This window comes from Takifugu rubripes, chromosome 13, assembly GCF_901000725.2.
Source record: "Takifugu rubripes chromosome 13, fTakRub1.2, whole genome shotgun sequence".
NCBI lineage: Eukaryota > Metazoa > Chordata > Actinopteri > Tetraodontiformes > Tetraodontidae > Takifugu > Takifugu rubripes.
The window spans coordinates 12,462,202-12,488,391 of record NC_042297.1 but is presented as its reverse complement, the minus strand read 5'-3'; the positions used below and the strand labels follow the sequence as shown (position 1 = coordinate 12,488,391).

At 41.2% G+C, this 26,190-nt stretch overlaps 3 protein-coding genes and 1 long non-coding RNA gene across 10 annotated transcripts in view; 1 reads left to right on the top strand and 3 right to left on the bottom strand.

Moving 5' to 3' along the window:
• The window catches only part of prmt3 (protein arginine methyltransferase 3), a 31,559-nt gene extending 15,512 nt beyond the window's left edge, over positions 1-16,047 (bottom strand). Inside the window, exons 1-11 of one of the 2 annotated variants that reach the window (XM_011609875.2) lie at positions 15,981-16,047; positions 15,597-15,717; positions 15,325-15,407; positions 15,193-15,242; positions 14,986-15,091; positions 13,911-14,067; positions 13,317-13,458; positions 11,844-11,909; positions 10,665-10,786; positions 8,620-8,719; positions 3,000-3,078 (exon numbers count right to left, since the gene is read on the bottom strand). In XM_011609875.2, coding sequence (XP_011608177.2) covers positions 3,000-3,078; positions 8,620-8,719; positions 10,665-10,786; positions 11,844-11,909; positions 13,317-13,458; positions 13,911-14,067; positions 14,986-15,091; positions 15,193-15,242; positions 15,325-15,407; positions 15,597-15,717; positions 15,981-16,002 — 1,048 coding nt within the window. In that variant the 5' untranslated portion in view covers positions 16,003-16,047. Of the gene's footprint in view, positions 1-2,999; positions 3,079-8,619; positions 8,720-10,664; positions 10,787-11,843; positions 11,910-13,316; positions 13,459-13,910; positions 14,068-14,985; positions 15,092-15,192; positions 15,243-15,324; positions 15,408-15,596; positions 15,718-15,971 lie in introns of both variants that reach the window. The other variant, XM_003969617.3, reaches the window with a different exon arrangement.
• Positions 16,048-18,484: 2,437 nt separating this feature from the next.
• On the bottom strand, positions 18,485-21,130 carry LOC105417258 (titin-like). 3 transcript variants are annotated; one of them, XM_029846270.1, is made up of 4 exons: positions 20,986-21,121; positions 20,841-20,902; positions 20,657-20,773; positions 18,485-20,551 (listed from the first exon to the last, which is right to left on the bottom strand). In XM_029846270.1, the coding sequence occupies exons 1-4, from the start codon at positions 21,012-21,014 to the stop codon at positions 18,582-18,584; spliced, it is 2,178 nt and encodes a 725-aa protein (XP_029702130.1). In that variant the 5' UTR covers positions 21,015-21,121; the 3' UTR covers positions 18,485-18,581. The 3 variants fall into 3 exon arrangements, 2 of the variants coding, with proteins under 2 accessions (XP_029702130.1, XP_029702129.1); XM_029846269.1 differs by having other exon boundaries at positions 18,485-20,773; XR_003890485.1 differs by having other exon boundaries at positions 19,188-20,773; positions 21,052-21,130.
• Positions 21,131-21,148: 18 nt separating this feature from the next.
• Positions 21,149-24,345, top strand: LOC105417259 (uncharacterized). 2 transcript variants are annotated; one of them, XR_003890486.1, is made up of 3 exons: positions 21,149-21,275; positions 22,494-22,675; positions 24,028-24,345. It is a non-coding gene; the product is annotated as an uncharacterized lncRNA (long non-coding RNA). The 2 variants fall into 2 exon arrangements; XR_965012.2 differs by lacking the exon at positions 21,149-21,275 and adding an exon at positions 21,678-21,876.
• Positions 21,873-25,067, bottom strand: htatip2 (HIV-1 Tat interactive protein 2). Of its 3 annotated transcripts, XM_029846271.1 has the most exons (8): positions 24,852-25,067; positions 24,710-24,755; positions 24,000-24,189; positions 23,817-23,924; positions 23,378-23,515; positions 23,231-23,292; positions 22,428-22,662; positions 21,873-22,306 (listed from the first exon to the last, which is right to left on the bottom strand). In XM_029846271.1, the coding sequence occupies exons 1-7, from the start codon at positions 24,865-24,867 to the stop codon at positions 22,446-22,448; spliced, it is 777 nt and encodes a 258-aa protein (XP_029702131.1). In that variant the 5' UTR covers positions 24,868-25,067; the 3' UTR covers positions 21,873-22,306; positions 22,428-22,445. The 3 variants fall into 3 exon arrangements, with proteins under 3 accessions (XP_029702131.1, XP_003969822.2, XP_011608176.1); XM_003969773.3 differs by having other exon boundaries at positions 24,710-25,067; XM_011609874.2 differs by having other exon boundaries at positions 23,817-24,189; positions 24,710-25,067.
• Positions 25,068-26,190: the final 1,123 nt, after the last annotated feature.

Genomic DNA, 26,190 nt, shown 5'->3' with positions numbered 1-26,190 from the left:
GCAAAAAATTTAAGCTCACGTTTATTAAAACAATGACGTTTCGTGATAATGAAAGGGAAATTACACTGGCCTTAAACTAATGTATTATTCAATAAGAAATAGATTCTGAATTACAGTGGAATTGAGCACTTTTGTTTCATGGCCAGAGCAGATCTACACATCCACGGCTGAGCATCTCGCAGAAAAGTGGCTTTGAATTGAGTTGCTACCACATTACATAACAGTGGTGATTGAATTAACATTATTCCTGATTAAAATGACCATTAAACACGAGTGCTAACATTGTTTCATACATAGCTTCACTTATATAGATATTATACTTGGTGATTAGGTCAGAGCATGGATGCTCGAAGCCTCCGTATCCCCACTGAGAAGAACATTAGCTAATGCTGAAGCCTTGGGCCTGAGCTAAACTTTAGAACACAACTCTGTGGATGAAAAAATATTTTTTTTCTCTGTTCTTTGCATTCTTGCTCTGATCCAGAGAAAACAAGCTTGTGGATATCCTTTGTTTGGTGGTACTTCCTGAAACAAACAGTGAAATAAATGAAACCTACATTCTCGCTGCAGCTGAACCAACCAAGTCCAAAAGAACAGTGTCCTACAGGGTGTACAGTCTATTTATTCCATCGAGCATACATGTAGATGCTCAGTCTTATATAACCTTCGACACATCAGACCATAAACTGAGTGAATGGATGGTGACAGCTTAGTGATGGGCAACTCATGGCCTCTCATTATTAGCCAGAGCCTTCGTGTGACCCTGCGAGTGTCATCATGCCTAACGACTGTGCACATGCATATTTACACACACAAACAGAAGATTTGTCATTTCATCATTCTCTGATTAGTGAAGCGAGCAGGTAATTACGAGGGCCAGGTAAAAGGAGGGGGCAGGGGTGCTGATTGGTCATAATCGCGATTGTCACCGTTTGAGCGGTGCATTAAAAAAGAGAGAGGGCAGGGAAGAGGGAGATATAGAAGGAGAAGAAGGGGGAGTTGTGTGAGGGAAGGGCAGAAAGGGGGGTATACACACAGGCGTTCACAGATTCATGGCTTTGACATCTGCGTCCTTCTCGACTCACTGCTCAGAGCCCGTTTGTCATGCCCCCCTCCACCACCACCTTCCTGCTTTTGCCATCTCCCTATTGGTCAGCTCTGAAAAAGGGAGAGAGAGTTTGGGAGGGGGCACAGGGAAAAAACAGATCCCTTTTCCCTGGACGTTCTGCAGTGCGAGGCATGCAGGGACACATTTAAGGATGAAGCGGGGGTTAATGTAGTGGGGAGAATGACGGAGCCGCTGTAACTTTCTAGTAATGTATCTTAAACACACATAGCAGCAGCAGTGCTGCAGAACCTGACTGGTGCTGTTTACTCACAACTGTGACAACACCAAAAAAAATAGCTTAAGAGAAAGAAACCGCTATAAATGATGGGAAAATATAAGGGTAGAATTGTTCAGAACGGTTTATCTTTGGGGAAAAACACAACTTCATATCGCTGATTCACTCATGTTCAAATTATACTCTTGTACCCCAGATTTCTGCTGACTGACGTCCACAAAGCTGTGATCTTGGTTAGATTCATTTTTTTATGTGTCAGCTGACCCAGTTGAGAGTAGGTGATGTTGGGATCATCATGGTTAAAGGTTCATGACGACGACAGGGCCACCTCTGACCTGTCACTTTCTGCATCGCCCTGTTCACATTTTTGCTTGTCCAACCTCCACTAACAGATTCGTCTCCATACATGCAGCTGCTCTCTCTCTTTCAATGGGCGCGTGCACATACATGCACTCCGAGAAAAATTCCTCATCCAGTCAGTGATTCTTTTGCTGGGTGCAAAACATTCAATGTGGTCAGTGACAAATGTCAGACACAAACGCAAAATAATGCTAATTGCTAATTGTAATGGCTTAAAGTGCAAAAGTAATAAAACCTAAGTTGACATCACTGAAGTCATGATTCTTTAAACAGAATAAGGCAACAAGTTGTTCCACTAAACAGCTTCTCAGTTCTTCATTAACATCAGAGGTTGCGTCTCATAACAGAAGGCTGAAACAGTGAAATCTGGCTTAACAACTCCAACTCATGATTGTTTCATGAATGTATAGTAATGATTTTTAATATTCAAGAGGTAATGTGCATAAAATATCATAGGAAACGTGTTATGATCTGGGGTTGTTCATAAAATTATGTCAGTTGTCTCTCTAAATATGCTGAATAACATTTATTTTCTTCTTTGAGTATTATTTGAGCCAGACTCAGGCAAAAGTAATAAAATCATTTTTCAGCTACAGGCCAATAGCAAGCCTTCTTTTGAGGAAATTATCTGAAAATAATTTGAAAGAAAACTGTAGCAGGGTTTGTGATATCCTGGAGGCGTTTCAGTCGAGCTGTAGATCACACCACAGCACTGCTCCCACTAAAATCCCCTCAGAGTAAAGTCTGATGAGAAAAAAGTTTCATTGAAACAATTACACAGCTCTCCTGAACCCAGCCATTAGCTGCATCACTAGCAGTGTAAACTAAATGAGTAATAATTTCATGAAGCTAAACAAAGACTAAATCAAGATTCCCCCAAAACTAAAAAAAAAATGCCTTTCAATAATTGTGGAAAAAATAAGTCCCTAAATTAAACCTGGTATTCTCTTATTATCTCTTTATTTTAGTATTGAGAGCAAGTGCTTATTTTAGAGTGCAGGTGCTCGACACCTTCTTTTAAAAACTGTGTTAACACAGTTTTTAAAAGAATTTAATTTTAATCTTTATGTTTTTCATATATAAAGGATAATTCTGGGATGGTTTGATTTCATCACCATATTACTGAGTATTGATTTTTTTTTTTAATCAAGCCTTTTATTTATCTGTGTCTGAAATTTTTGTATCTGATGCAATTAGTGCTGGAGGTCTTGAATGAAAAGCACTGTACAAATAAGGTCTACCATTATTATTAGTAGCAGTAGTCATGGTTTGTGTGAAGGAGGTAATTTGACCTACCAGAGCCACTGTCAGACAGGTAAAGGTCTCTTGCGTACAGGACAGAATCCAACATGGACTCAAAGAGCAAGAAGTAACCCTAGAAAGAGATCATTTATATTAGTACAAACCTATGGACCAAAAGACAAAAGTGCAATAATATACAGGCCCGTCTGTGTCTTTAATGTTTTAAAGCTGAAACTGAGAGGCTGTGAGGAGAAGACTATACAACCACTGGACAATTCAATTACCTTTTAATCTACTACGGTGAAAATCTGAATTACCGGTGCTGTCAAGTGATGCTGCCACGTGGTCAGCATCCAAAGGTGCGACCGAGAAGTGACCTCCTGTTCTGCACCAGTAGGCGGCACATTAACCATAGTATTAATCCATTAATGCTGAAATTGAGTTTTGTCAACATGATGTTGGATTCAACCAGAGTGGCAGATACTGCTGACAAATGGCTTTTTGCTACCGGCTAACTCCGCAACCAGCGAATCAGCCAGTCATGCAAGCTGCTGGTGCTTTGAATGTGGTTTATTTGAGGTTAATATTTGCATGGGTTACACCCCAAACATATGGGATGGAGTATTTCCATCTGGGATAAGGAGGCGGTGAAAAAGTGCATGTTTGTTTTACGGAAGCGGATAAACCACATCTGTTCACTCAAAGCTGTCACGATGTTGAGTGACTGCTGCACAAACAAACGAATTCAGAAATCTGTACAAGAACATGGAATCAACTTTCTTGCCTCGGTTTTGATTTTTGATACTCTTGTTTGTGTACATGATCGATTTTAGTTTAGTGCAAAAGCCCAATTTATGAGCAAATGGAAGAAGCCCTGAAAGGAAGTGAATGTTTAATTAGCAGACTAATGCTTTAAAATGTATTGTACAAACATTAAAGAGTTTCCATAGTCATTCACTTCAAATGAAATAGAGCTTGATGCATGTGAGAACAAGAACTGAAGTGTTAGGATGACGGGGGAAAAGGAACATCCAATAAGTATCAAGGTACTAGAGGATAAAAGGAGAAGGGAACATGATGGAAAGAAAAAGGGGAAGACTTAGACAGGGTGGTGCAGTGACAATAGTGATTTATTTAAATAAGCGTCTTATTATTCAAACAAACTCAACCTTTCCTGGCAGAGAGAGAGAGAGGAGCAGAGCAAGGCCTCACCAGGAAGGAAACAGCCTTGATTTATAACTTTGACTCCACTCTTGTCACCATCTCTGTCACAGGCCACAGCTGATAATAACAACAACGATGAAGCAGATATACCTGACTCATCCACTACAGGTGATTAATGAAACTTACTGTTTATCAACCGTGGTCCGGTCCCAGGCCTAAGCCAGGTCTGCTCGTTGTTGTGGTCTAGCTGATATCCTCAGGGGGGACGGCCATTTTTTAAAACTCGCACAATGAATACAGAGGCCTCGTAATTTAGATCCCAATTTCACGGGACGCCGATTCACTTGAAGGAAAAGGGACATTGGACAGAGCAGGATGCCTGAAAGCAGTCACGCTTTACCTATATGGTCAACAAACCTAAATTGTTGCCCCTTTTGCTACCTTCCAGCAGAGACCTCCCGGCTGTAAGCACCAAACCACTTCTGCAACGCTGTTGACCCCAAACGAGAAAACTTGAAATTCTGTTCCATGAAAACCTGAGTGCATGTTGCCACTGTTCAGTTCTCCGCACAGATTTTTATTTCAGTAAAACTGAAGGGGAAAAGTCAAAAGCTGCCATGTGCTTTATCATTGTCCTGACAATAAAATGCACAATCATGCACGCCCCTCAGCATCTACGTGGAGTGCAGCTAGACCGCCCTCCAACACTGCTAATAACTCAACAGGAGGCGTTTCTCAATTAAGGAAATTTGTCCCAATGCCGATTGACTGCAAATCTCCATCCTTTCCCTTTTTTAGAATGCTTAAAAACCAAGGTCAGCCATCCACCGTGGGTCCTCCCTGTGGAGGCAGTGAGCAATACTTTATGGGCTTTGGTCACATTTACACCTCGACTTGATGTATCTGCCATCCCTGATATGTTGGTAGATCAATAAACTTGTGTCAATGTGGATTAATGCTAGTTTTAGACTTGTTTTTACAGTTTCCGTTTGCAAGATGAACTAAAGTAAAGACACACCTAGAACACATGACCCTTCCTCCTTCTTCATCAGATGTGATCATTTATCTTTTTTTAATCATTTATGTTAAGGAAAACATGATTGAATGACAACACGGGGTTGATTTACGATCTTTTCTGATTCCATTTTCACTAACTGACTAATCTGTCTTGACCTGTCTTGGCTGGCGGAGGTGTTCGTCACCTCTGCCTACCTGTTTCTTTAGTGTCAGTCAGCCAGGCTGGTGCCAGCAGTACAGCCACTGAGCATTTCCATCAAAGGGACTAATGAAAACCTAATGAGAATGGGCTTGAGCAGCTTACATGCATTAACAAAATTAGCATATAAAGCACATTCCCATGGGTGCCCTAACGTGCAAACACACCTACACATGTGCCACTGACGAACATCAAACCAAAGCATCAGACAGTTTTAACACCCCTCCAGTTTTTGGTGCTTAAAAAGGCTCACTGTGATAGATTAGATTTGTCTCCTTCATTTGATTTGATTTCTACATCAATCCATCCAATCAAAGAGTGAGTGGCTGTCTTAGCTTTATTTTGGGGTTGTTTTTTAAAATATAAATTTGTTTAGTTTCCTCTCTTTGTCCTCGTGCAAGTTCCAGTAGCAGACAGAATTAGCTTAATTTCCATATACAGACACATAAATTAGGATGATGTCTCTCCAACAGTATGCACTATAGCAACAAGGTTATTAGAAACAGGGTCTTCTTGTGTTTTAAAGAAACCATCATCATTTACGTGGACTTTCACATTACGGACACAAAAATATAAGGGAATTGTCATGTTTGCAACATTCTTAACTTTGGACAGTGTCCCCTGTCTCTCCAGCAACCTCGACAATCCTGATCAAACTTTTCCCAGCAGCAGATTCACAACTGAGCACCACATATAAACCGTTCAAGCACGGCTCTTTTAAAAAGAAATCTGAGTGTTTCTGATTAAACCGGAATTAACTTCTTTGTTAACGTCTGTACTGAAAGAGAAGACAATTTTGTTAAATGAGAATTGGGGTAAAAAAACACTTTTTCTGGGTAACTACAGCCAATAAATCCTCATTAGAACAGCGACACACACGTGGCACTCCCTGTGCGTGTGTATGTGTGTAAGTTTGACTGACAGCCACACTGAAGGACAGGATGACTGATGACTGCTGCCTACTTCTTGAACAGGTGAGACACTCAGCGCTGATAATGAGGCTAAAGAGAAAGGGCTGCCATTCATTTGACTTTACACTTTAACCACGCACAATGATCAGGAGCACTGTACAGGTGGCAGCTTCAAACTCTGTTTACATCAAGGAACTGTCAGAGCGCTGAGTTTAACAAAGTCTGTTACAACAGAGTTCAAAGGGACATTTCTATATGCGCCAGCTTGCTTTCATATTATAATGATGGAACGCTCACCGCTTCTGAAAGTTTCTGATGTCAAAACTTTCTGATCTGCAACAAGGTCACTATTGTAAGTAAGTGACCTAAGTAATTATATCAGAAACTGCATATTCCAGCATTGTCACAGTTACCTTAAGTGTATGTCTTATATAACAAATGAAGCCTATTTCCTTGTGAGTTGCTGCTTTCCTTCCCAAAGTGCATCAAAGTAATAGACCTTGCAGTGATTCTTTATTTAGCCTTTGGGAAACTGGGACCTTCTCCATCTCAACAGCCCTTAACCTCCCTTGTCTTATCTTCTCTGGAGTGTTTGTTTTCTCCATGTGTTGAGCACCGATCAATGTTGTGACTTATGAAATGACAGGAGTCCCGCAACCGGCAGTCTCTCAAACACTGGCAAAGCAGAGAGACTCCCATTTGTGCCCTTCCACAGCACCAGTGATAAACCACATTCATCACCCATCTCTGTCTATTAGCCCCCCAACTACTGTCCATCTGCTCGGTCCAACTACTGACAGATGGAGTTCAGTGATATAATCAATGGTTACTCTTTTAAAATAGCCTCAATGATCAAATAAGTTGCTCACAAATATGATTTAATGAGAAAAATAAAGTATGGTTTGATACTAAATGAATAGTGTGGTACCAGTAGGACCTCTTTAAACCATAGTCACACGTATTCTCCTGCACCTCTCACTCTCAGGGAATGGGTCTCTTGTTCTCTCGGCTGGATAAATAATGGTGAATCTTAGTGACGTGAACCACACACCACAAGTTAGTTGTAGTGAAAGAGAGTTGAGCTGGTCAGTCTTTTTCCAACCCATGGTCATAATCAATTAAAACATTATTTAGTCAAGACCAAAGATGCCAATCTGTACAGCAGCTAACCTATGAGCCCATATGAGATAAGGCCCAGCATATTTAGTGACATATTTAGGTCAAGCCAGAGGTTTTTAATATTACAGCTCACCAAAATCTTCTAAACAGGAGAAAGAGGCTCACTGCATCATGTTATTGAAAGCATTTCTTTGCAGATACCTAAAACTGCATTAGTGGTAATTAGAGAGTGAAAAAAGACTCAATAGCTGTTTTTAAGAGCTTTAACAAAGAAAAGCTACAAAATGTTTTAGTGAGAATGAATTTCTTTAGAGGTTGGGATCTGGTAGATAAAGCATATAAAGAGTGATTGATACAAAATAAAACGTTTGTTTAGAAGAGTCATTTTCTATTTTTGTTTCAATGAATGAATTCAAATCCAATAGTACAAGAAATAAAAACCACTCTCAGGACTTTACGCTGGAAGCAAATCAATTTCAGTTTATTGAAGATCAAACCATCTAAACTGGCCAGAAAGTCAGCTCCTGTGACAAATGCTCTCCCATTTCAGACAGGCAGACTTTTGAATTTCTCTCAGTCTGAGAAATACTTCTCATCACTAGGATGAGAGGTGATGAGAGATTTTTTGGATTTATTAGTGTTCTAGGAGCTCGAGTCATCAGAGATTACATCCCCTATCCCTCACCAGTGCACCAGCACATCAACCACCCCATTTCAATTTCGCTCATGAGAGGATGGGAGGGCTCTGCCTGGTGACCCCTGCTCGTGACCCTGGGGTTCAGGATGGATAGAGGAGGTGCAGCAGGGACAGATACGGGATGCTCATGAATTATGGATGACTTCAGCAGAGCAGTCAACTTTGGCCGGCCAGTCTATATCGCCACAGAGAATCTCCCTGATAAATGGCCATCAAAGAGAGGGAAGACAGCTCTTCCTGTTTTGGTATTCACAGGAGCTCATGGTCAAGTTTGGTGATGGTTACACCACGTTAACATGTGCAATGAAGCTACGGGCAACCAACAATCTGCCGTCTCATTACAGTATATCAAATATACCCCAATGTAACATCAGTTTTAGTTAGTTTAGTTAAAAGTTCAAAAGAAGCAACATGACAATGTGAAAGAGAAATGCCGAAACAGAGAGTCAGTGCAACAAAGAGATTAGATGGTCTACACCGGGAAAAGTGGGACAACAGGCTGGTTATTCAAAAGTAAAAGAAGAAGACGGACATTTACAGCCAATAACAGGACTTTAATGCTCTTACCATCCATTCTGAGATGATGATGTCAACCTTCTCCACAGGAAGTGTAATGTCTTCTATGCGGCCTTTGATCAGGGTGATCTTATCTTCTAGCTTGTTTGACCTGGGTGTAACACGTGAAAAGGCAGATGAAAAAATGGTTAAAATGACCTCCTCCAAGGAGGTTATGTGATGACCGGCGTTGTTATTGCTAGTAAAAAAAAACATACAGTATATAAAATAACTTAAGAATGAATTTTAATAAGATTTTCAGGAATCATTGATCATGGACCAAGGAACAGAAGATTATATTTTGGTGATGTTTTTGGATTCCAAAGGGACTTTGACCTTTGGCTTTAATCACAAAGCAAGCTACTATGTTGCGTAACCTTGTATTACTCCTGCCTATGTATTTACTCCAGTATACTAGAAGTGTAAGGCACGATATCTGGGGATACAAACAGCTTTGTTTTTGCAGTTCTTCTTGTCAAGTGTTTTTTTCTGTTCTGAAGAAGGCTGAGCAGACATCAGTCTAATACGGTTCTATCCTGGCTTGTCCTGTGAGTGTATAAGGGAGAAAATGCAAGTGTGAGCCTACTGAGGTGTCAGGCTCAGCTTTGGACTGTTGGAGTAGTGCTTGCGTTTAAACGAGTCTTGCTTTGAGACTGGCCAGTCTGGGTATCAATCTCTGTGAATATTCCATTATCATGACAGCTAATGTTAGAGAGGACAGAACAATTACTCACAGAGGCCCAGTGAGCATTTCTGTGGCAGTGATCCTTATCTTGAACTGTCTCTCCCCTCTCTGCTGCTCTGCTATCACCTGCTCCCAGAACACAACACCCCCCCACCCCTTGCACCTTTCACAAGAAGGAAACACTGTACCGGTAATCTCATTATTGGGGTAATTTAGAGGACAATGTCAGGACTCTGGGGAAAGATCTGTATAGCTTTGTAACTGTGTGTGCGTGTATGTGCGTGTGTGTGTGCTTGAAAAAGATAGAGAAAGAATAAGGAGGTGCGGAAGGCAGAAAAAGTATTTAAACCCATAAATCTTTGCTTTTTTTCATTTCTTAAAAGGATGACAGACACAAACGAGTACATTTACACATTGTTCTGAATTCTCAAACCCAATAATTTCACCTGACCTTCGAAAGAATGAGTTTCAACCATCTTGTTGATTTCCACTTTGTTACAATTCAAAGCACTCTATTGGATAATCCATCAATTGAGCTATTTAAAAAAAAAACGTATTTGGCCATTATCCATTAAGGAAGTGACTGTGAAGGAAGGAAGTCACATCTAGCTTTTCATTTAAACTTTGCCGATGGAGTGGAGACAGGAGATGGATGCTCCTGCTTAACCAACAGGAGCCACTTTAATTACAGCCCTGATATTAACGTTGAGGGGAAGTGACACACAAAGGCCAGCTGCATACACACACACACACACACACACACACACACACACACACACACACACACACACACACCAAAATGAGCTTCACAACGTAAGACAGCCAAAGAATTAATGGCACCCTGAAACCATGTAGGTTTCAAAATATGTGACTTTTTTGCTGCATACGCATCAGAGTCTTTAGTTCCTCCTGCAAAATTTTCAGTTCTTGGGAACTTGTGACGGAGCTTGCATGCTAACACACACTCCAACAGCGGGTCAGTGGGCTGTAAAATTAAAAATGTCCTTTTTTTTCCAGCAAACCCCATTGTTTTGCTTATAAGACACTCACTTGCATAATGGTGGCAATAGCACTTATAATGGCCCTTAAGTCAAAAATGCATTTTAGAGGCAGGGGTGTGATGAAATGAGTGCTGCAGGTAAATATACAGAGCAGAAGCTCTGGTGGAGGTAAATGACTCCACTCTGAAAAACTGGGAGCACGTGACACTGAAAAATTGAAGTGAGGATCATATTGGAAGGTACCAACTGGAGGTCATCTGAATGTCCACGTGTTTTTGTGAGTGTGTTAACTGGGGGCCTTGGACAAAAGGATAAATTCTGTGCATCATGGCCAGGACAGGAAATACCTTCAAAAAGTGTGTGTGACTTACCTGACAATGTCCATAGCCTGATAGATGATTTCTGATTGGTCGACTGCAATGACTTTTTTGGCCCCTGACCTGGCAGCGAACATGGACAGTATTCCTGTCCCACAGCCCACATCAAGCACCACCTGCAGGTTAGAAGGTGAAACAGTTTTGGGATCAGAGGCCCGCAACATGAACACACAGGGTCATGAACACACAGGGTCAACTGCAGATTTACGGGCTTGTTTCATTTCATTAATGAAAGGCTGTGGGCTCCTAGTGTGACTTGAATTATTCAAAAAAGGAAGATTAAATCCATTGCAAGAGTAAGGAAGTTGATTTGATTAAAAAAAAAAGTGGTATCTGGCTCTTCAGCTTCCACATCTATGTGTTACATCATCTGATAGTTAATGAACATTCCTCTGGTTTCCTCTGGCATGTTTAATAACACCAGTGTCTTTGAGTGCCTCTATTTTTGGTTTTCATAGGATACAGTTAATTTCCTCAGCTCCGCCTCCAACTGGTCTGAAGTGAGTGAAACACAGCTGTGATGCCTGTACCACGATGGGTTAGAGCCTCTATTTAAGGGATTTTCTCTGTTAGCATCCTGCGGGTTCACAGAGGGTCGTCAAACGCGGTGCTGACTCAATGCCGCGAAATGAAGCCTGGTTTCTTGCTCTTCCTGCAAGATCTTTCTGTATCCTCCCCATCTCAACAGAGGTGGGACAAGGCTATCATGTCCCGTTCCCCATCTATCGCTTCCTGTAGGTGACACTTCTCTCTCTGCCGAATGTTTGGCTCTGACAGGGATAACGTACGTTCCCATCAACGCTGCCTCCCTCCCTCCTCCCCTACAGGCTCATCCTAACCAGAAGCTGCCCTTATAATGGATGGCCATGATACACACTACTGCTTCCTGCAACTAACGGCAGAGGGAAAATGTAAAGGGGGGGCTGCATTGAAAGGGATTTTATTTTTATTTTTTTGGTCGGGGGTGGGGGGGGGGGTTGTTATAGGATCTGTGCTGAATTGCATGTGTCTGTTATCAGTGCTCTGCAGTCAACACTCGAGGTACTAATAAAAAGACAGTGTTTTAAATCAGACAATGTCACCTTGTTAATGACCATCCTTCAGAAGGCTGTGCAAGCACGCTGCCCTGCACTTCCTGTAAACACTCCTATGTTTGCATCCGTAACAGCTTACCTTGTCTTTGAAGGCCTCAGAATTGCAGTACATGAAGTCTCTGTAACTCTCTGTGCGTACTTTATCCTAAAGAAATAACATTCCAATGTTTACAACAGATTACAAGCATTTGTCCTGCCTATGACAGCTTCCTACAAAATAAACAAACATTATATCCAGTGTCAGCTAAAATTATTCACTGCTGAAAAAGAGTCCAAAAAATGTGTACTGTGACTATTAATACCACAGACAAAATCTGGAAGTTTCTAAATAGTAGTGGTGATTGTACTAACCGATGCTCCTTCCCACTGCAGCTGTGAAGGAAGCTTTATCATTTAGCTACAATGTCATAAAGAATTTCAATTTAAAGGACCACAACTAACAACACTTGGGATTCATCTACAAACATCTTTCTGTGCATCAGTTTGCGCTGAGCTTTATCTGTTAACACTAAAGAAAGACTCTCTTCAAATTTATTTTTGGCACAAAATCATCAAGTCACTGTACATGGGATGAGTCATTCATAATTTGAAATGATTTCCTGGCCATTCATTTTTGCATTGTTTCCATATTTTAAATCATACCTGTGATTACTTCACAAAACAAAAAATGTATATATTTGAAATGATTAAGGTGCAGTCCACATCTCCTAATATGTCTGGATGGTATCTTTAAAACATGAATCAAAACGTCTGTCCTGTATCATTTCAATTACAGTATTGTCAGGCTCAGTTTAGATGCCAAGAATCAATGAAGCAAAGCGAAGCAGATTCAGCATAAGGCAGCATGACTGTCACCACCTGATACATTCAGTTCTTTTCATTTCAAATAGAAGCACTATATGCTAAAGTCAAGATATGACCATTTTCATCTAGCATCTCTCTCTTAAATGCACCATGCGTCACAGGTGATGCACTTCCCATCAACTGGTAAAGAGTTGCACTGCAACATCTGATCACGTGTTCTTGGCCCCTCCTGAGGCCCTGATGGAATTTACAGCCTGACGCACACACTACGCAAATCTTAATGGCGCTTACCACCAATCAGGATCGCCAAAAGAATATATTCAAGCACTGCGGTAAGTAAAACTGGATGGGAGGAGACAAAGTTGAGCACACCTACACGCGTGCAAGCACACCCTACGTCTGCTGACAGCATCAGCTTTCCGTGCCCAAGTTTGCCAAAATTGAATATTTTCCCATTTTGAGGGTTCGCCCTGCATGGCCACGTCTCACATGACAGCTGATTGCTGATTTGTTACTTTTGAGAAAATGTCTTCAATATAAATGCATGCGGTAAGATAATTTTTTTTTTATTTATGTGCTACATGGAAATCTTCCATCCAAGACAGGTGCTGATTAACCTAATTTTCTGCTGTGTAGCACCTGGCTTCCCAGGGAAAAACTCACAGGACCCTGATGAAACCTGCTGGCCCATTCTTGAGCTTGTGTCTGTGTTTGTGTGTGTGTGTGTGTGTGTGTGCACAAGCCAGACCTTCAGCATCTCCTCGTGGATGCCGTAATGGCCGTAAGAGCTGAAATAGGCCTCGTCTTCGTCTTCTCTGAGCTCGGCCACAGCACCAAGGTTACTGGATTTGCTGGTTTCTGCATTTAGAACCAAACCCTGAGCCAGCAGTCTGAAAACACACCGGACAGATTCAGCTTCTCATATTAGAATATTAAGCAAGTGGAATGCACACAACCTTCATGCAGGGCGTAGCAGTAAATGGAGAAGATGGGAGGCATTCATCTTTCCAAGCCCCCCGCCTACTCCCAGTCTCACTCTTTCAGTTATTTTCCCACATTGCACACCCGCCCCCACCCCGTCACCTCCATGCTGCAGTGGAATTTTCCCTTCCCTTTTTTATCTTTCCCTTTCCTCCAAACTTTGGCCATATGGTACTCCAGTTAATCTGCCGTGTAGTGTTCAGTGTTGCCCCCTGCTGGGGGCTGCGCAGGACTGCACTCAGAAGAGCAAACTGAGGCTATGGCAAGTACTCAAAACAGAAAAATAGAATCTTTCACTTTCTAAGAAGCAAATGTTTAATAAATGTAAAAGATAAAGTGAAAATGGTTAATTGTGACTGACTTGAGTGTGTGTAGGTCTTCCATGGCTCTGGCCAACGCCTCCTCTGACCGACGGGCTCTCTCCTCAGCAGCCTGTGCCCTCTGCAGCAGTGCATCAGGGGTCCCCGGTGACGGGACTGACAGGTTCGACTCATTATCCCCACACAGCTCTTCAGGGTCTGCACATACAAATGAATGACTTCAGGGTTTTCAGTACTATCTAGCGGCATCTCTACGCACATTCTAAATCTGAAATGATGCACAAAGTGATACACAGAAGTGTAAAATTGAGGATTTAAAACCCTGTACAAGTCATTAAATGTGACATGGTTGAGAATAATACTTTAAATGTGACATATGTCAAATAGTGGACTGATCACGACAGAGAAGGTAAAAATCATAGTAACAAACTGCATTTAGTGCTTTTTCATAACAAACACATGGATCACTCAATTGTGGACCTTCCTACAATGTTCATGGTGTCTTTTACTAGTACGGAAAGCTGCTGCAGTTCACTTGGCTTCCAGTTTAGAATTCATTTTAAACTCTTTGTTTTTAAAGCCATTGACGGCCTGGCTCCTATTGAACTATCTCCCACCAAAGCAGGGTCCTGCGTTCCTCTGGCCAACTTCAGTGTCCTGATGTGTCATTATAGTGGAAAACCATCCGTTGGCTGTCGCTGCTCCCAGAATGTGGAATAAGTCACACCACGATAACCACATGGGTGTTGGCCTTTTCACATAGAAACTCAGGACACATCTATTTAAATTGGCATTAATTGACAATCATTCTGTATTTTATTATTCTGAGTTTATTTTATCTATATATCTTGAGATTTTTATTATTCCTTTTACTAGTTATTACACTAGTTATTTTAGTGTTCCAGTGATTCCTGCAGTTTTGCCCACTTGTTTTATTTATTTTTTAATTCATTGTCTACACATGGTTTTTTTTGAAGATCTTTAGGTACCTATTTGGATTTTTTAAAGTGCTACATGAATAAATTTGATTGATTTGGATAGAAAACTCACTTTACTTTACCTTCACTTTACTGATTTGAATCTGTTCTGCTAAAAACAATTGAAGGGCTGACTAACCTGTCTGAAGCAAAGGGTCATCCTGTAGTACTGGTCGCAGGAAGTCTTCACTTTGCCATGGTAAGGAAGTATTTGACAGCCCATTTAGACAGGCTGCCTCAGCTTTCTATACAAATACACACAAACACACAGAGTAATTAGAAATTACTGCTAAACATCATATGTTCTTTAGACTTAAACCAACAAATTATTATAGGCTGTACTTACTGTTGACCGGATAAAGTTGATCATTTTGATGTAACCGTAGTCATCCAAGTCTAAAATGAGAAAAAGTTATCAGACAAATCCAAACTCCACCCTGGTTCTTTAACCATGCTGAAAGGCCCAGAATGTTCTTACTGTATTTTCTGATCATGTCTACGATGTTAACCTGGTGCTCAGTGGCGCAGTGCTGCAGGGTGGCAGACACTGAACTCAGCAGCCTGCAACAAAAAGGGAAATCCGCCACATTCAAAACGTGACAACATTAAAATCGATTTTGAAAGCTTAGGGAAGATCTTGAGCAGTATTTGTCATATACATAACAATGCAAAGATACACTGTAGAACAAAGGTAATGCAAAGCTGTGCGATTTTCTAAATCGTTCGAAATCAACCGTGCCATGATCCCACCTGTCACAAAAGAGACAGGGAACGCTGACCCGCTCTGTGTCCCCCTCTTCCATCCACTGCTCTTCGTCATCAGCATCATCATCACCATCAGAGAGCTCGGGCATTTCGTCTGCATCACAATCTAGAAAAAAAACGTTACAGCAAAGGCATGTATGCAACATGGAAAACAAAAAGCCACGAAACCACAAAGAAAACCTTAACGGATCAGTTTCTCCTGATTAGCTTGAGCTTTTGAACAGCTAAGGCTAAACAAAAAGATGCTAACACCTATATGTGTCCGTCATTAAAGGTAATCGCTGTAAAAACTATCCTGAGTCAAAAAAAGAGTTTCTAGTTTTATCATTTACAATCTGGGGGTGTCAATTTGTTATTTACCCAACTCACGTGTATCTATGTATTCAGCCATGATGTCGCCCTGGTTTTAATCAACTTCCGGGTGACGGGTGCTGACGTAAAGACAGACGAGCCGAGAAAAGCACTTCCAGAAACAATCCACAAGATGGCGCCATATCACAACCTTCATTACCACAGACCACAAACTTGATATATGAAGTTCAAACTATTTTTAAATTTTTTTACAACTATTTCAACTATGTCAATACTGCAACCTTACTCCCAATAGCTCTTTCAGACCACAAGAGTGTCTTCTGCTCTGTAACTTTGAATTACATCTCCAAACGTGCTGTTAGATGGCGCTTTAATACCTCATTACTTAAAAACGAAGAGTACACCAAACAATTTGTTTCAGGCCTCAAAGAGTTTCATAACTTCAATGTTGGTTCTGTGGAGGACCCCAGAATCCTTTGGGACGCTATTAAAGGCTTTAATAGAAGCAAAACTATTTTATTTAGCTCTAATGCGCACAAATCAAGATCCCTTCATTTACAAAATCTTGAATGAGAATTTACCAGGTTGGACTCCATTTTGCAATCCAATTTTACAGAACAAGTTGCTCTACAACGCACAATAATTAAAAAGGAAATCAACAACATTTTGAAACAGCAATCCGAATTTCAAATTCACAGGACCAGACAAAAATATTATTTTCATGGTGCTAGATGGAGCCATCTCCTGGCTATGAGAATTAGAGCTAGTGACCATTTTTCAGACATTCCTGCCATTAAACTGGCAGATGGCAATACTAGCAATAAATTAAATTGCACATTCCGAACTTTTTACTCCGAGCTATATAAAACAGACGTGTCCTTGGATAAAAGTCAATATGACAGATTTTTAAATCAATTACGTTTACCCCAACTACCAAGAACTGACTCCTCTCACTTAGAAAGACCAATTCTCCTGGAAGAACTTCAAAAAGCTGCAAAAACAATGCAGATAGGGAAGTCACCAGGCATTGATGGCATCCCTCCTGAATTTTACGTTACTTTCTTGGAACATCTGGGCCCATTTCTTTTAGATATGATTGTGTTCTCGATTGAAAAAGGTAGATTTTCGAGGGATGTTATCACAGCCCTCATTTCCCTACTGCTGAAAAAGGATAAAGACCCCACTGATTGCTCGAGCTACCGTCCACTCAGCCTCCTAAACTCTGACTTGAAGATTTTTGCTAAACTCCTTGCTTGCCGTCTTGAACGTTACATGCCGTTGCTGGTCAACCCTGACCAGGTAGGTTTCATAAGGTCACGTCTGGCAACTGATAATGTCAGGCGTCTTCTTCACATTATTGAGGCAGCAACAGACAACAAAACACCTATGTCTGTACTCTCAATGAAGCCATGAAAGCTTTTGACCGTTTAGAGTGGCCATTCTTATGGTCTGTCTTAGAGACAATGGGCTTTGGCAAGAATTGTATTGGAATGATTAACACGCTTTACTCAAATCCTTCCGCTCAGGTTTTGACTGGTCAAACGTATTCTTCTCCTTTCTCAGTTTCCAGGTCCTCACGCCAGGGCCGCCCGCTCAGCCCTGCATTATTGGTACTTTCTCTGGAGCCTTTAGCCGAAGCAATTCTTCAATCCAATTTGATCTTGCCTATCTCCGTCTACAACACCCAGCATCAGCTGTCAATATATGCAGATGATGTTTTAGTTTTCTTAGAAAATCCAGCTCAATCTACACCACACCTACTGGCTATTTGGGAAGAGTTTGGGAATTTATCAGGTTTTAAAATTAATTGGTCCAAATCTGCTCTCCTACATCTCAATGAGGCTGCTAAATGTTAGGAAATGGTGAGATGGTGCCATGGACTGTCTGCAGGATGCCCTGGAGACCACCAACCGGTCTGCTCTCTGTGAACCACATGGTGAGGACCTGGATGGACTGACAGACTGTGTTTCTGACTACATCAAGTTCTGCACTGAGAACTCCGTCCCCACCAAGAAGGTACGCTGGTACCCAAACAACAAACCATGGGTGACAAGTGACCTGAAGGCCCTTTTGAACAAGAAGAGGGCCTTCACTGCTGATGTTCTTGGCCTTGGGCTTGTTTCTTCTGTATTGTTTTTCTGCCTTTACTTGAAAATAAAAAATTTGATCACAAAAATTGTTTTTTACAGTGATGAAAGTTCAGACGAGATGATAAAGATCAATGATAAGACATTAAAATAGCATGTAAAGACACCATCAGTACCTTCTATCTTAATTCATGGTTAAAAAAAAGTTACAAAATGAGACTGGATTTAATTATATACCTTATAAAAATATACCTTCAATTTATTTAGCAATTCAATGAATTATACTAGTAACACAAATAAAACACTTTTAAATGTTATCTATATCGAGTTCATTTAGCAGGAAGATTGACTACATATTAAAATGATCACATTCAAAAGAAAGTTTATTCATTCTCAGTAAATGACATTTTTCATTCAAGTAAAGATTCAGCTAGTTCCTAGACCAAGTACTAAAAATGAATAATAAGACTCAAATGTTTTGAATTTAGTTTATTTTGAAAAGATAATATAGGGTCAGACATTTACTCAATGCAAGAACATTTCTGGATGCATCCTCAAGGCGCATTTTCCTCTAGTCTGCAGCCTTGGTTCCTAAGGGAAGCTTCAACTTCTGCTGGACTTCAGCGATGCTTACTTTTTCTGTAGCCTGCAGACTTGGTCCCTGTGAGGGGAGAGCCAAAGTCTGGTATTCCCAAGTTGATGCTTGATGTTCAAACCCCACTATCTGGCCCTCAGTTGGCAGGTGTGCAGTGGAAATGGTGCTTGAATCTCCAGGAGACAAAGGGACACTTGTGTAGTTCAACTCAGAAAGTACGGTCGTCTCTCCAAATGTATTGGAGGATAAATATTCATCATTACGAGGGTGCTCTCCTGAAAGTCTTTGGAAAGGACTGAACTTTCCCTGTTTTTGTGCTCTATGTGGGTGAAAGAGACGCCAGCTGCCGGACTGTTTTCTTGGGCTGTACTCAGACTCAAGATTGAAGTGTCTGTCACTTGATGTCCTCTCAGCCATTTGTTGCCTTGTGTCAGAGCCAGGCTTGATGTGGCGAACGTAGGCATATCCTTTCCCTCTGGACAGCTCTACACTGACATATCCTCTAGGACTCTGGGATGCATTAGACTTGCGCTTGCCATCTTTTACTACCAAACTTCCACCAGAAACAGGTCCCTTCTTCACAGCTTCAGTCGGCTTTTTCTGTTGTACCTGTGGACGTACAATCTTCCTTGGGGGGCTTAAACTTCCAGAAACAGGTCCCTTCTTTACAGCTTCAGTCGGCTTTTTCTGTTGTACCTGTGGACGTACAATCTTCCTTGGGGGGCTTAAACTTCCAGAAACAGGTCCCTTCTTTACAGCTTCAGTCGGCTTTTTCTGTTGTACCTGTGGACGTACAATCTTCCTTGGGGGGCTTAAACTTCCAGAAACAGGCCCCTTCTTTACAGCTTCAGTCGGCTTTTTCTGTTGTACCTGTGGACGTACAATCTTCCTTGGGGGGCTTAAACTTCCAGAAACAGGTCCCTTCTTTACAGCTTCAGTCGGCTTTTTCTGTTGTACCTGTGGACGTACAATCTTCCTTGGGGGGCTTAAACTTCCAGAAACAGGTCCCTTCTTTACAGCTTCAGTCGGCTTTTTCTGTTGTACCTGTGGACGTACAATCTTCCTTGGGGGGCTTAAACTTCCAGAAACAGGTCCCTTCTTTACAGCTTCAGTCGGCCTTTTCTGTTGTACCTGTGGACGTACAATCTTCCTTGGGGGGCTTAAACTTCCAGAAACAGGTCCCTTCTTTACAGCTTCAGTCGGCTTTTTCTGTTGTACCTGTGGACGTACAATCTTCCTTGGGGGGCTTAAACTTCCAGAAACAGGTCCCTTCTTTACAGCTTCAGTCGGCTTTTTCTGTTGTACCTGTGGACGTACAATCTTCCTTGGGGGGCTTAAACTTCCAGAAACAGGTCCCTTCTTTACAGCTTCAGTCGGCCTTTTCTGTTGTACTTGTGGACGTACAATCTTCCTTGGGGGGCTTAAACTTCCAGAAACAGGTCCCTTCTTTACAGCTTCAGTCGGCCTTTTCTGTTGTACTTGTGGACGTACAATCTTCCTTGGGGGGCTTAAACTTCCAGAAACAGGTCCCTTCTTTACAGCTTCAGTCGGCTTTTTCTGTTGTACCTGTGGACGTACAATCTTCCTTGGGGGGCTTAAACTTCCAGAAACAGGTCCCTTCTTTACAGCTTCATTTGGCTTTTTCTGTTGTACCTGTGGACGTACAATCTTCCTTGGGGGGCTTAAACTTCCAGAAACAGGTCCCTTCTTTACAGCTTCAGTCGGCCTTTTCTGTTGTACTTGTGGACGTACAATCTTCCTTGGGGGGCTTAAACTTCCAGAAACAGGTCCCTTCTTCACAGCTTCATTTGGCTTTTTCTGTTGTACTTGTGGACGTACAATCTTTCTTGGGGGGCTTCGTGCACGAATGTGAGGCTTTTCCTTCTCTTTTCCTAAAGCAGTCTCATCTCTCCAAACAGAAATAAGACCCCTCACTCTTTCCGCTCCTAAGGCAGATCTGGGTTGAGTCAATTTTCTTACCGGTGGTTTGTTCACTGCAGCACGTTGTCCTGCTTGGCCAAATTTAGAATGGCTGACTTGTTTTGGGGGAGCATTTTGAGAACCTACAGACCTACGATCAACTGGGTGGTAACTGGTACCATTCCATTCTTTATAGGTCTCATTAGCCTTTTGAACTGCCACTGTTGCTTGACCTGCCTGGACATGTCCTACAAAAAAACAACAATTAAAAGCAAGTTTTCAAAAATATTCTTGCAGGTGAGGACACTTTCTTACCTTTTTCTGTCTTCAAACAATGTACCTCAGCATCCAGCAGGCAAATAGAAAGCACAAGCAGCCTGAAGAGTAACACAAATAATCAAATTCCAAACTACTTTAACATTCAGTTAGTTACAGGTCTACCAAATGAAAACAAGTTTACCTAACAAAACCCAGAAGCCCCATTTTCATCTCTGCCAAAGCATTTAAAACACACAGGCAGACAAACCTGCTGGAACAGGAATCACAGACCAGTATTTAGGATCTTTGCCCAGCATGAGGCAGAAGAATCCAGCTGATGGTCATGATGGACTAATTACTGCAAGACCAAGATAGAAGCAGCCACAGCTGCAGGAGGAGGAGGAGGAGGAGGAAGGAGATGTTCACTCAAACAAGTCAGTTGAAGCTGCTTGCATTGTATTAAACGTTAGTGTTTAATGCAGAGAAAATTGTGTAAGTGCACAAAATGATGGCTTATGAAGGAACATATGGTGTTAGCTGTTATTTTCTATGTTTAGTTTTCTGTTATGGAACGCTTGTTTTAGTTCAACTGTGCGACACGGACGGTTTCAATTTAAGTCAGGTGCTGAAAAACTTTGCTGAAGGTTATTAGCAATTAAAGGGACCCCTCACGTTATAATATTCAATTGGCACAAGTGATTCATTTAACACAAACTGGGTGTCAGGAAAACACAGGTGTTATTAACATGGATGCTTAATTTATAGTAAACTGGGGTTAGTTAATAAAGATTTGATCTAGATTACCTAATGTAGCTTTGGAAGGACCAAAAGCCTTCATGTGGAATTACCACTAGACGGCAGGACGATCGTTGAGTGACGTGTATGAAGCGCAATCAATCCAATTTGACCACAGGGTGGCGCTATGATACCAAAGCCAGAGATGTCCATAAACATTCGGGGTTGGTTTGGTTGGAGCGTTGAGTCGGTTTGCACAGTGCCTAAATTTAACATTTAATGGCAAAATGGTATTTGAAAAGGCTACTAGAACTTTTAATTACATCTTAAATGAAACGAATTGAAGGACATATGCAAGGTTGGTGACCAAGAAAGTTTATTCACGTCCTCATATTTAATTTATTCACACTGTGTATAGAAAGGCACTGAAGTAATTTAGTGTATGAAAACATTAACTCTGCTAACATCTACGTACAATAAAGAACCAAAACACATGTGTAAATGGATACTGTTTTCCTCAAATCTCACACATAAATAAAAATAACATTATTTAGAACATTAAAAATCTTTAAAAAGTTTAATGCAGTCATTATATTATTATATTAAATAACCAGCTTAGCAATAGCTGCATCCATCGAACGCACGTTAACAGCAGATTATTTCTGCTCGGGGAACAATGGAGGGGCTGGATTCTCTCAAAGCAATTAACTTGGCAACAGTTCCCTGATGAAAATATTCCTCAAATAATTCATCCATCATCCATTGCTGCATCCCTTGAAATAAAGAACCTGTAAAAAAAAAAAAAAAAAGAAGAAGCAAATCTCTCGTCCGTTCAACAGCTTAATGTAAGATGTATATCATTAGAGAGAATGGGTGACATCTGTTTCTGTGTGAACTGCTGTGCCTCACCTGCAGCTGATGACTTTCTTATTTCTCTGCAGGCTTTCCCAAACCAATGATGTCTTTGTTTTCCAGGATCTCTGTCTTATTCTCGGGCTGCAGCAGAGTGTTTGAAACCATGGCTTTGACCACCATTTGGATTGGAACAGACATGGAATTGGAACCCAGTGTTGACAGAGCACAGAAGAACTTCCTGGCGAGCCACTCAGCAGGTCGACTCTCCTGCCTGTCTACCAACAAAACGCTGGAACACAAAAGTACGCTTGAGTTTAGAGGTTACTGGGTTGGAATAGGAAAAAAAAAATCCAGATATGTGTAGCACTTTAATCATAATATTCAACTAACTGCTAATTCCAAAATATAATTTGTTTCCCCTCTCTCACTGAACCAACGTTAATCATAATCAAATATCCGCACACAGCTAACAAAAAGGCAGAGGTCCCATTCCATCTTGTATTATAATATGAGTTGTTTGTTTATGTGATCTAATTATAATCAGATGGTCTTTGACGATATGAAGATACCAAAACTGAGGATGGATCTTAATCTAGCAAACCAGCTTTGCGTCAAACTTGCAGCTTTTCACTGCAGACGTGACATTAGAGCTGCTTTAACATCAATTAGCCACCAGATGCCGCTGTCCCCGTTGAAAATAAAGCCTCAACTTTTGAATGGCAGATATAAAAGCAAAATTATCCACAACGGCTGATGCACTTCTGTTTACAACCAGGAATAAATGTGGTCAGGGACACGTGAGCATCAGCCATTGAGAGTTCAGTGAAAAGTTGGGACAGAATACATGGTTGACTCACCCTGGTCTGTAAACGGCAAATCTGTCAAAACCAAGCGCTTCGATCTCTGATTCCACTTGTCCCTAAAAGTAAGAGAGTTTCTTACTGATGTTTTACCCAGTGTTTGGTCTCACTGTCAGTGTGTCAGAGTTCATCTATATTTGCTACCTTGACTTTGAGATAAAGGAAACTGCTGTTTTTATCGGCTCCTCTGGAGGACTCCAGGTGGAACTGTGTGCAGCCTCCTGACTTGGCAAGCTCGGCAGATTTAAGTACATAGTCATGATCGACACGGATGAATCCGTCCTAAAATTAAATGTGTATATATATATATATATATATTATACATTTGATATTTGACATGTTTTAGAGTTGTGAAAACTACCCAAGGAATATATTAAAATTGTATTATTACAAATGATATGGAAAAGATTTGCACAGTATGCACAGCGTAACAGCATGTTGACTCTGTAAGAGATGTTAATATTTGCTGAGGTATTGCTACTAAACTAACCTCACCAGGTTATTTTCCTATAAAGAGCTATATCCCACAATATAGTATTGACATTAATTTTAAAGGTAGTCACGGAGTCATGGCTGAACTTACAGCCCCGACTTTGGCTCTGGTGGTTCCCAGGCAGCAATATCCTACATCATGACCCTGGAAGGCAGCAGCATAGTCATCAAGCTTTTCAAAGTCCACCACTTCCTGCACCTGAAGAGACAGAGAAATCGTGCAAAGAATAAATATAATTCCTTCATCAAGATGGATATGAGGACAACTACTTACCACGTTTTTGTACGTCTCCTCCTCAAAGGTGAGCTTCCTCCTTCCGATGAGGGTCACCCTGGAGAAGATGTTTCGCTCCAGCACCTCTCGGAGCAGCAGCTTTCCCGTCTCTCCAGAAGCACCGAGGATGAAACAGCTTTTGTTTTCCTCCCTGAAATTTTCCTCCAGGGTCTTCATGTCCTCTGCCATGCTGTGTGCCAGATTTAGTTCCCTTTAAAACACTTCCAGGTAACTCTACTACTGTTCTGTTGACATGTATTACACCTGGTCCACCATTTGCAATCTTCTCTATATAATCCCTAATGCATTATAAGACACGAAAAAAATAAAACAATTATTAACCGCACCTTAACTTTCACTTCAAGGCGAAATATAGGGAAAAGGCGTGGTTTGGCCACGGTAAAATGTGATTGAAATAAGATGGATTTAATTATATCTGCTACAGTTGGCTTGCACAACAAAATCGTCAGATTCAAGGAAAGTTCACTCTATTATGCAATCCAATTCTGGGTTTTGAAAAAAACGTTTGTTTTTGCAATCAAACTGCAGTTCTTACGATTATCTTGACGTTGGTGGTCGGGGATCATTTTAAATAACAGTGGTTGATGAGAGGTTGGGTAAATTCCCATTACCTCGCATATGAATCAACATAACAGAAGCTAACGAGAGCTCGACTTGCAAACCAGGTAACATGCAGATTTACAGTTTACCTGTCGTATTTAGTGGAACCAGGGTCCTCGAGGTGATACAGAACGACTGCGACGACAACAATAATGACAGAAAAGAACCAGAGAGCTTTTCTGAGAGCGTCGCACAGTAATTCGATCACAGACATGCCAGGAGCTCACACACTTCCTGTTTGCTTCATCTTTATGGGCGTTGTTCTCCAGATAATGGTGGGGAATCGACGTGAGGTGATCTCCGCTGTCCGAGAGTGGATGTACTCACCACATGAAACTGTTCGTTAAGACGAATTTTATTAATTGATTTCGTGAAATTCTGATCACGCTAAACCCAGCAGAAAACCGTTGTTATTGCCCGGACCGAAACGGCGATCCTGCGCATGCGCACGTCCTGCGGCTGCGCTTGAACCTTGAACCAAAGCTCCCGCATTCTACTAGCAAAGTGAGGACGTTGTGGCTTGGCCTCACACCGACAAGGGGCTTGGTTTTAAGTGTGTGTCATGTATAATGTTATTGTGAAGAATTGGGGATCATTTTCTGTGGCAATGCATATTATTAAAAAATATATATGTTTGGTATATTCAATGACCAAAAATCAAACACTATCGGTGTTTTCTGCCCATTGTGAATGTAATTTTAACTCGGATCTTAATCACTTTTATTTAGGTGCTCTGCAAAACATGTATGGATTCATTCATACATGTTCAAACAACTTTATTTATGCTAAAGGACATTTGGTATATAGAGCATAATAAAGAAAAACAGGAGTATGTCAGGCTGTCATGGTTTGTTTTAAACTGGAAACACACAAGGCTAAAGAGAAATATGGCTAGTTGAATTTAACACTTTACACTTGGTGTGTTTTCTTTACCGTTTCTTTCAAAATGACTCATGGTGCTGCTACTGTAAATGTGGGCTGTAATTTTATCTTTAGAGATTTTGAAAAGGTCCATTACAACACCAGATGCATGATTGGTACTGAAAAAATGAAGGAAATCCAAATTTTCTCTTTGAATTTTCGTTGCAAACTCGTTTGACGACAGCATGTTGCATTAATTTGGTCAGAGAAATAGAGCCCTGCATGCAAAGCTAACACTGAAAAATATCTTTGCCTTTTGTCAGAGCTTCAGGGGGTTTCATTAGCCAAAATCTCCAGACAAAAGAAAGCAAGTCCAGTCACATGCAATGAATTCATCAACACCCCATGTTTTTAACACCCCTGCCACTTGGAACACAAGGTATCGACCCGCTTTAATAGAATATGGTGGAGCTCGGGATGATCCTGTAAAGATGTCAGCAGTGAGAGACAGAAAGAAAAGCAGTTGAGGTTGAGAGAAGAGGCCTTAAACTGGCACTCTGCTTAAATGAAATGTCGCCTCTTTGTTCCGTAGCCGCAGGTGCTAATTGGGCCTAACTGCAGGGAGGAAAACTGCTGCTGGGCTCCTGTCTGTCGCACCTGTTGAGCCATTGTTTCTCACATTGATCAGACAGGAAGTTGGATCAGGCAG

Excerpts from the sequence above, each read along its gene's own strand:
- LOC105417258 (XM_029846269.1), bottom strand. The coding sequence starts at position 21,014 with ATGAAAATGGGGCTTCTGGGTTTTGTTAG. Across the intron at positions 20,903-20,985 it reads GGGCTTCTGGGTTTTGTTAG|GCTGCTTGTGCTTTCTATTT; the intron begins GTAAACTTGTTT and ends GTTACTCTTCAG. Across the intron at positions 20,774-20,840 it reads TTGTTTGAAGACAGAAAAAG|GACATGTCCAGGCAGGTCAA; the intron begins GTAAGAAAGTGT and ends GTTTTTTTGTAG.
- htatip2 (XM_011609874.2), bottom strand. The coding sequence starts at position 24,834 with ATGTCTGTGATCGAATTACTGTGCGACGCTCTCAGAAAAGCTCTCTGG. Across the intron at positions 24,190-24,709 it reads GGTTCCACTAAATACGACAG|CATGGCAGAGGACATGAAGA; the intron begins GTAAACTGTAAA and ends TCTGGCACACAG. Across the intron at positions 22,663-23,230 it reads TTTGCCGTTTACAGACCAGG|CGTTTTGTTGGTAGACAGGC; the intron begins GTGAGTCAACCA and ends TTTGTGTTCCAG.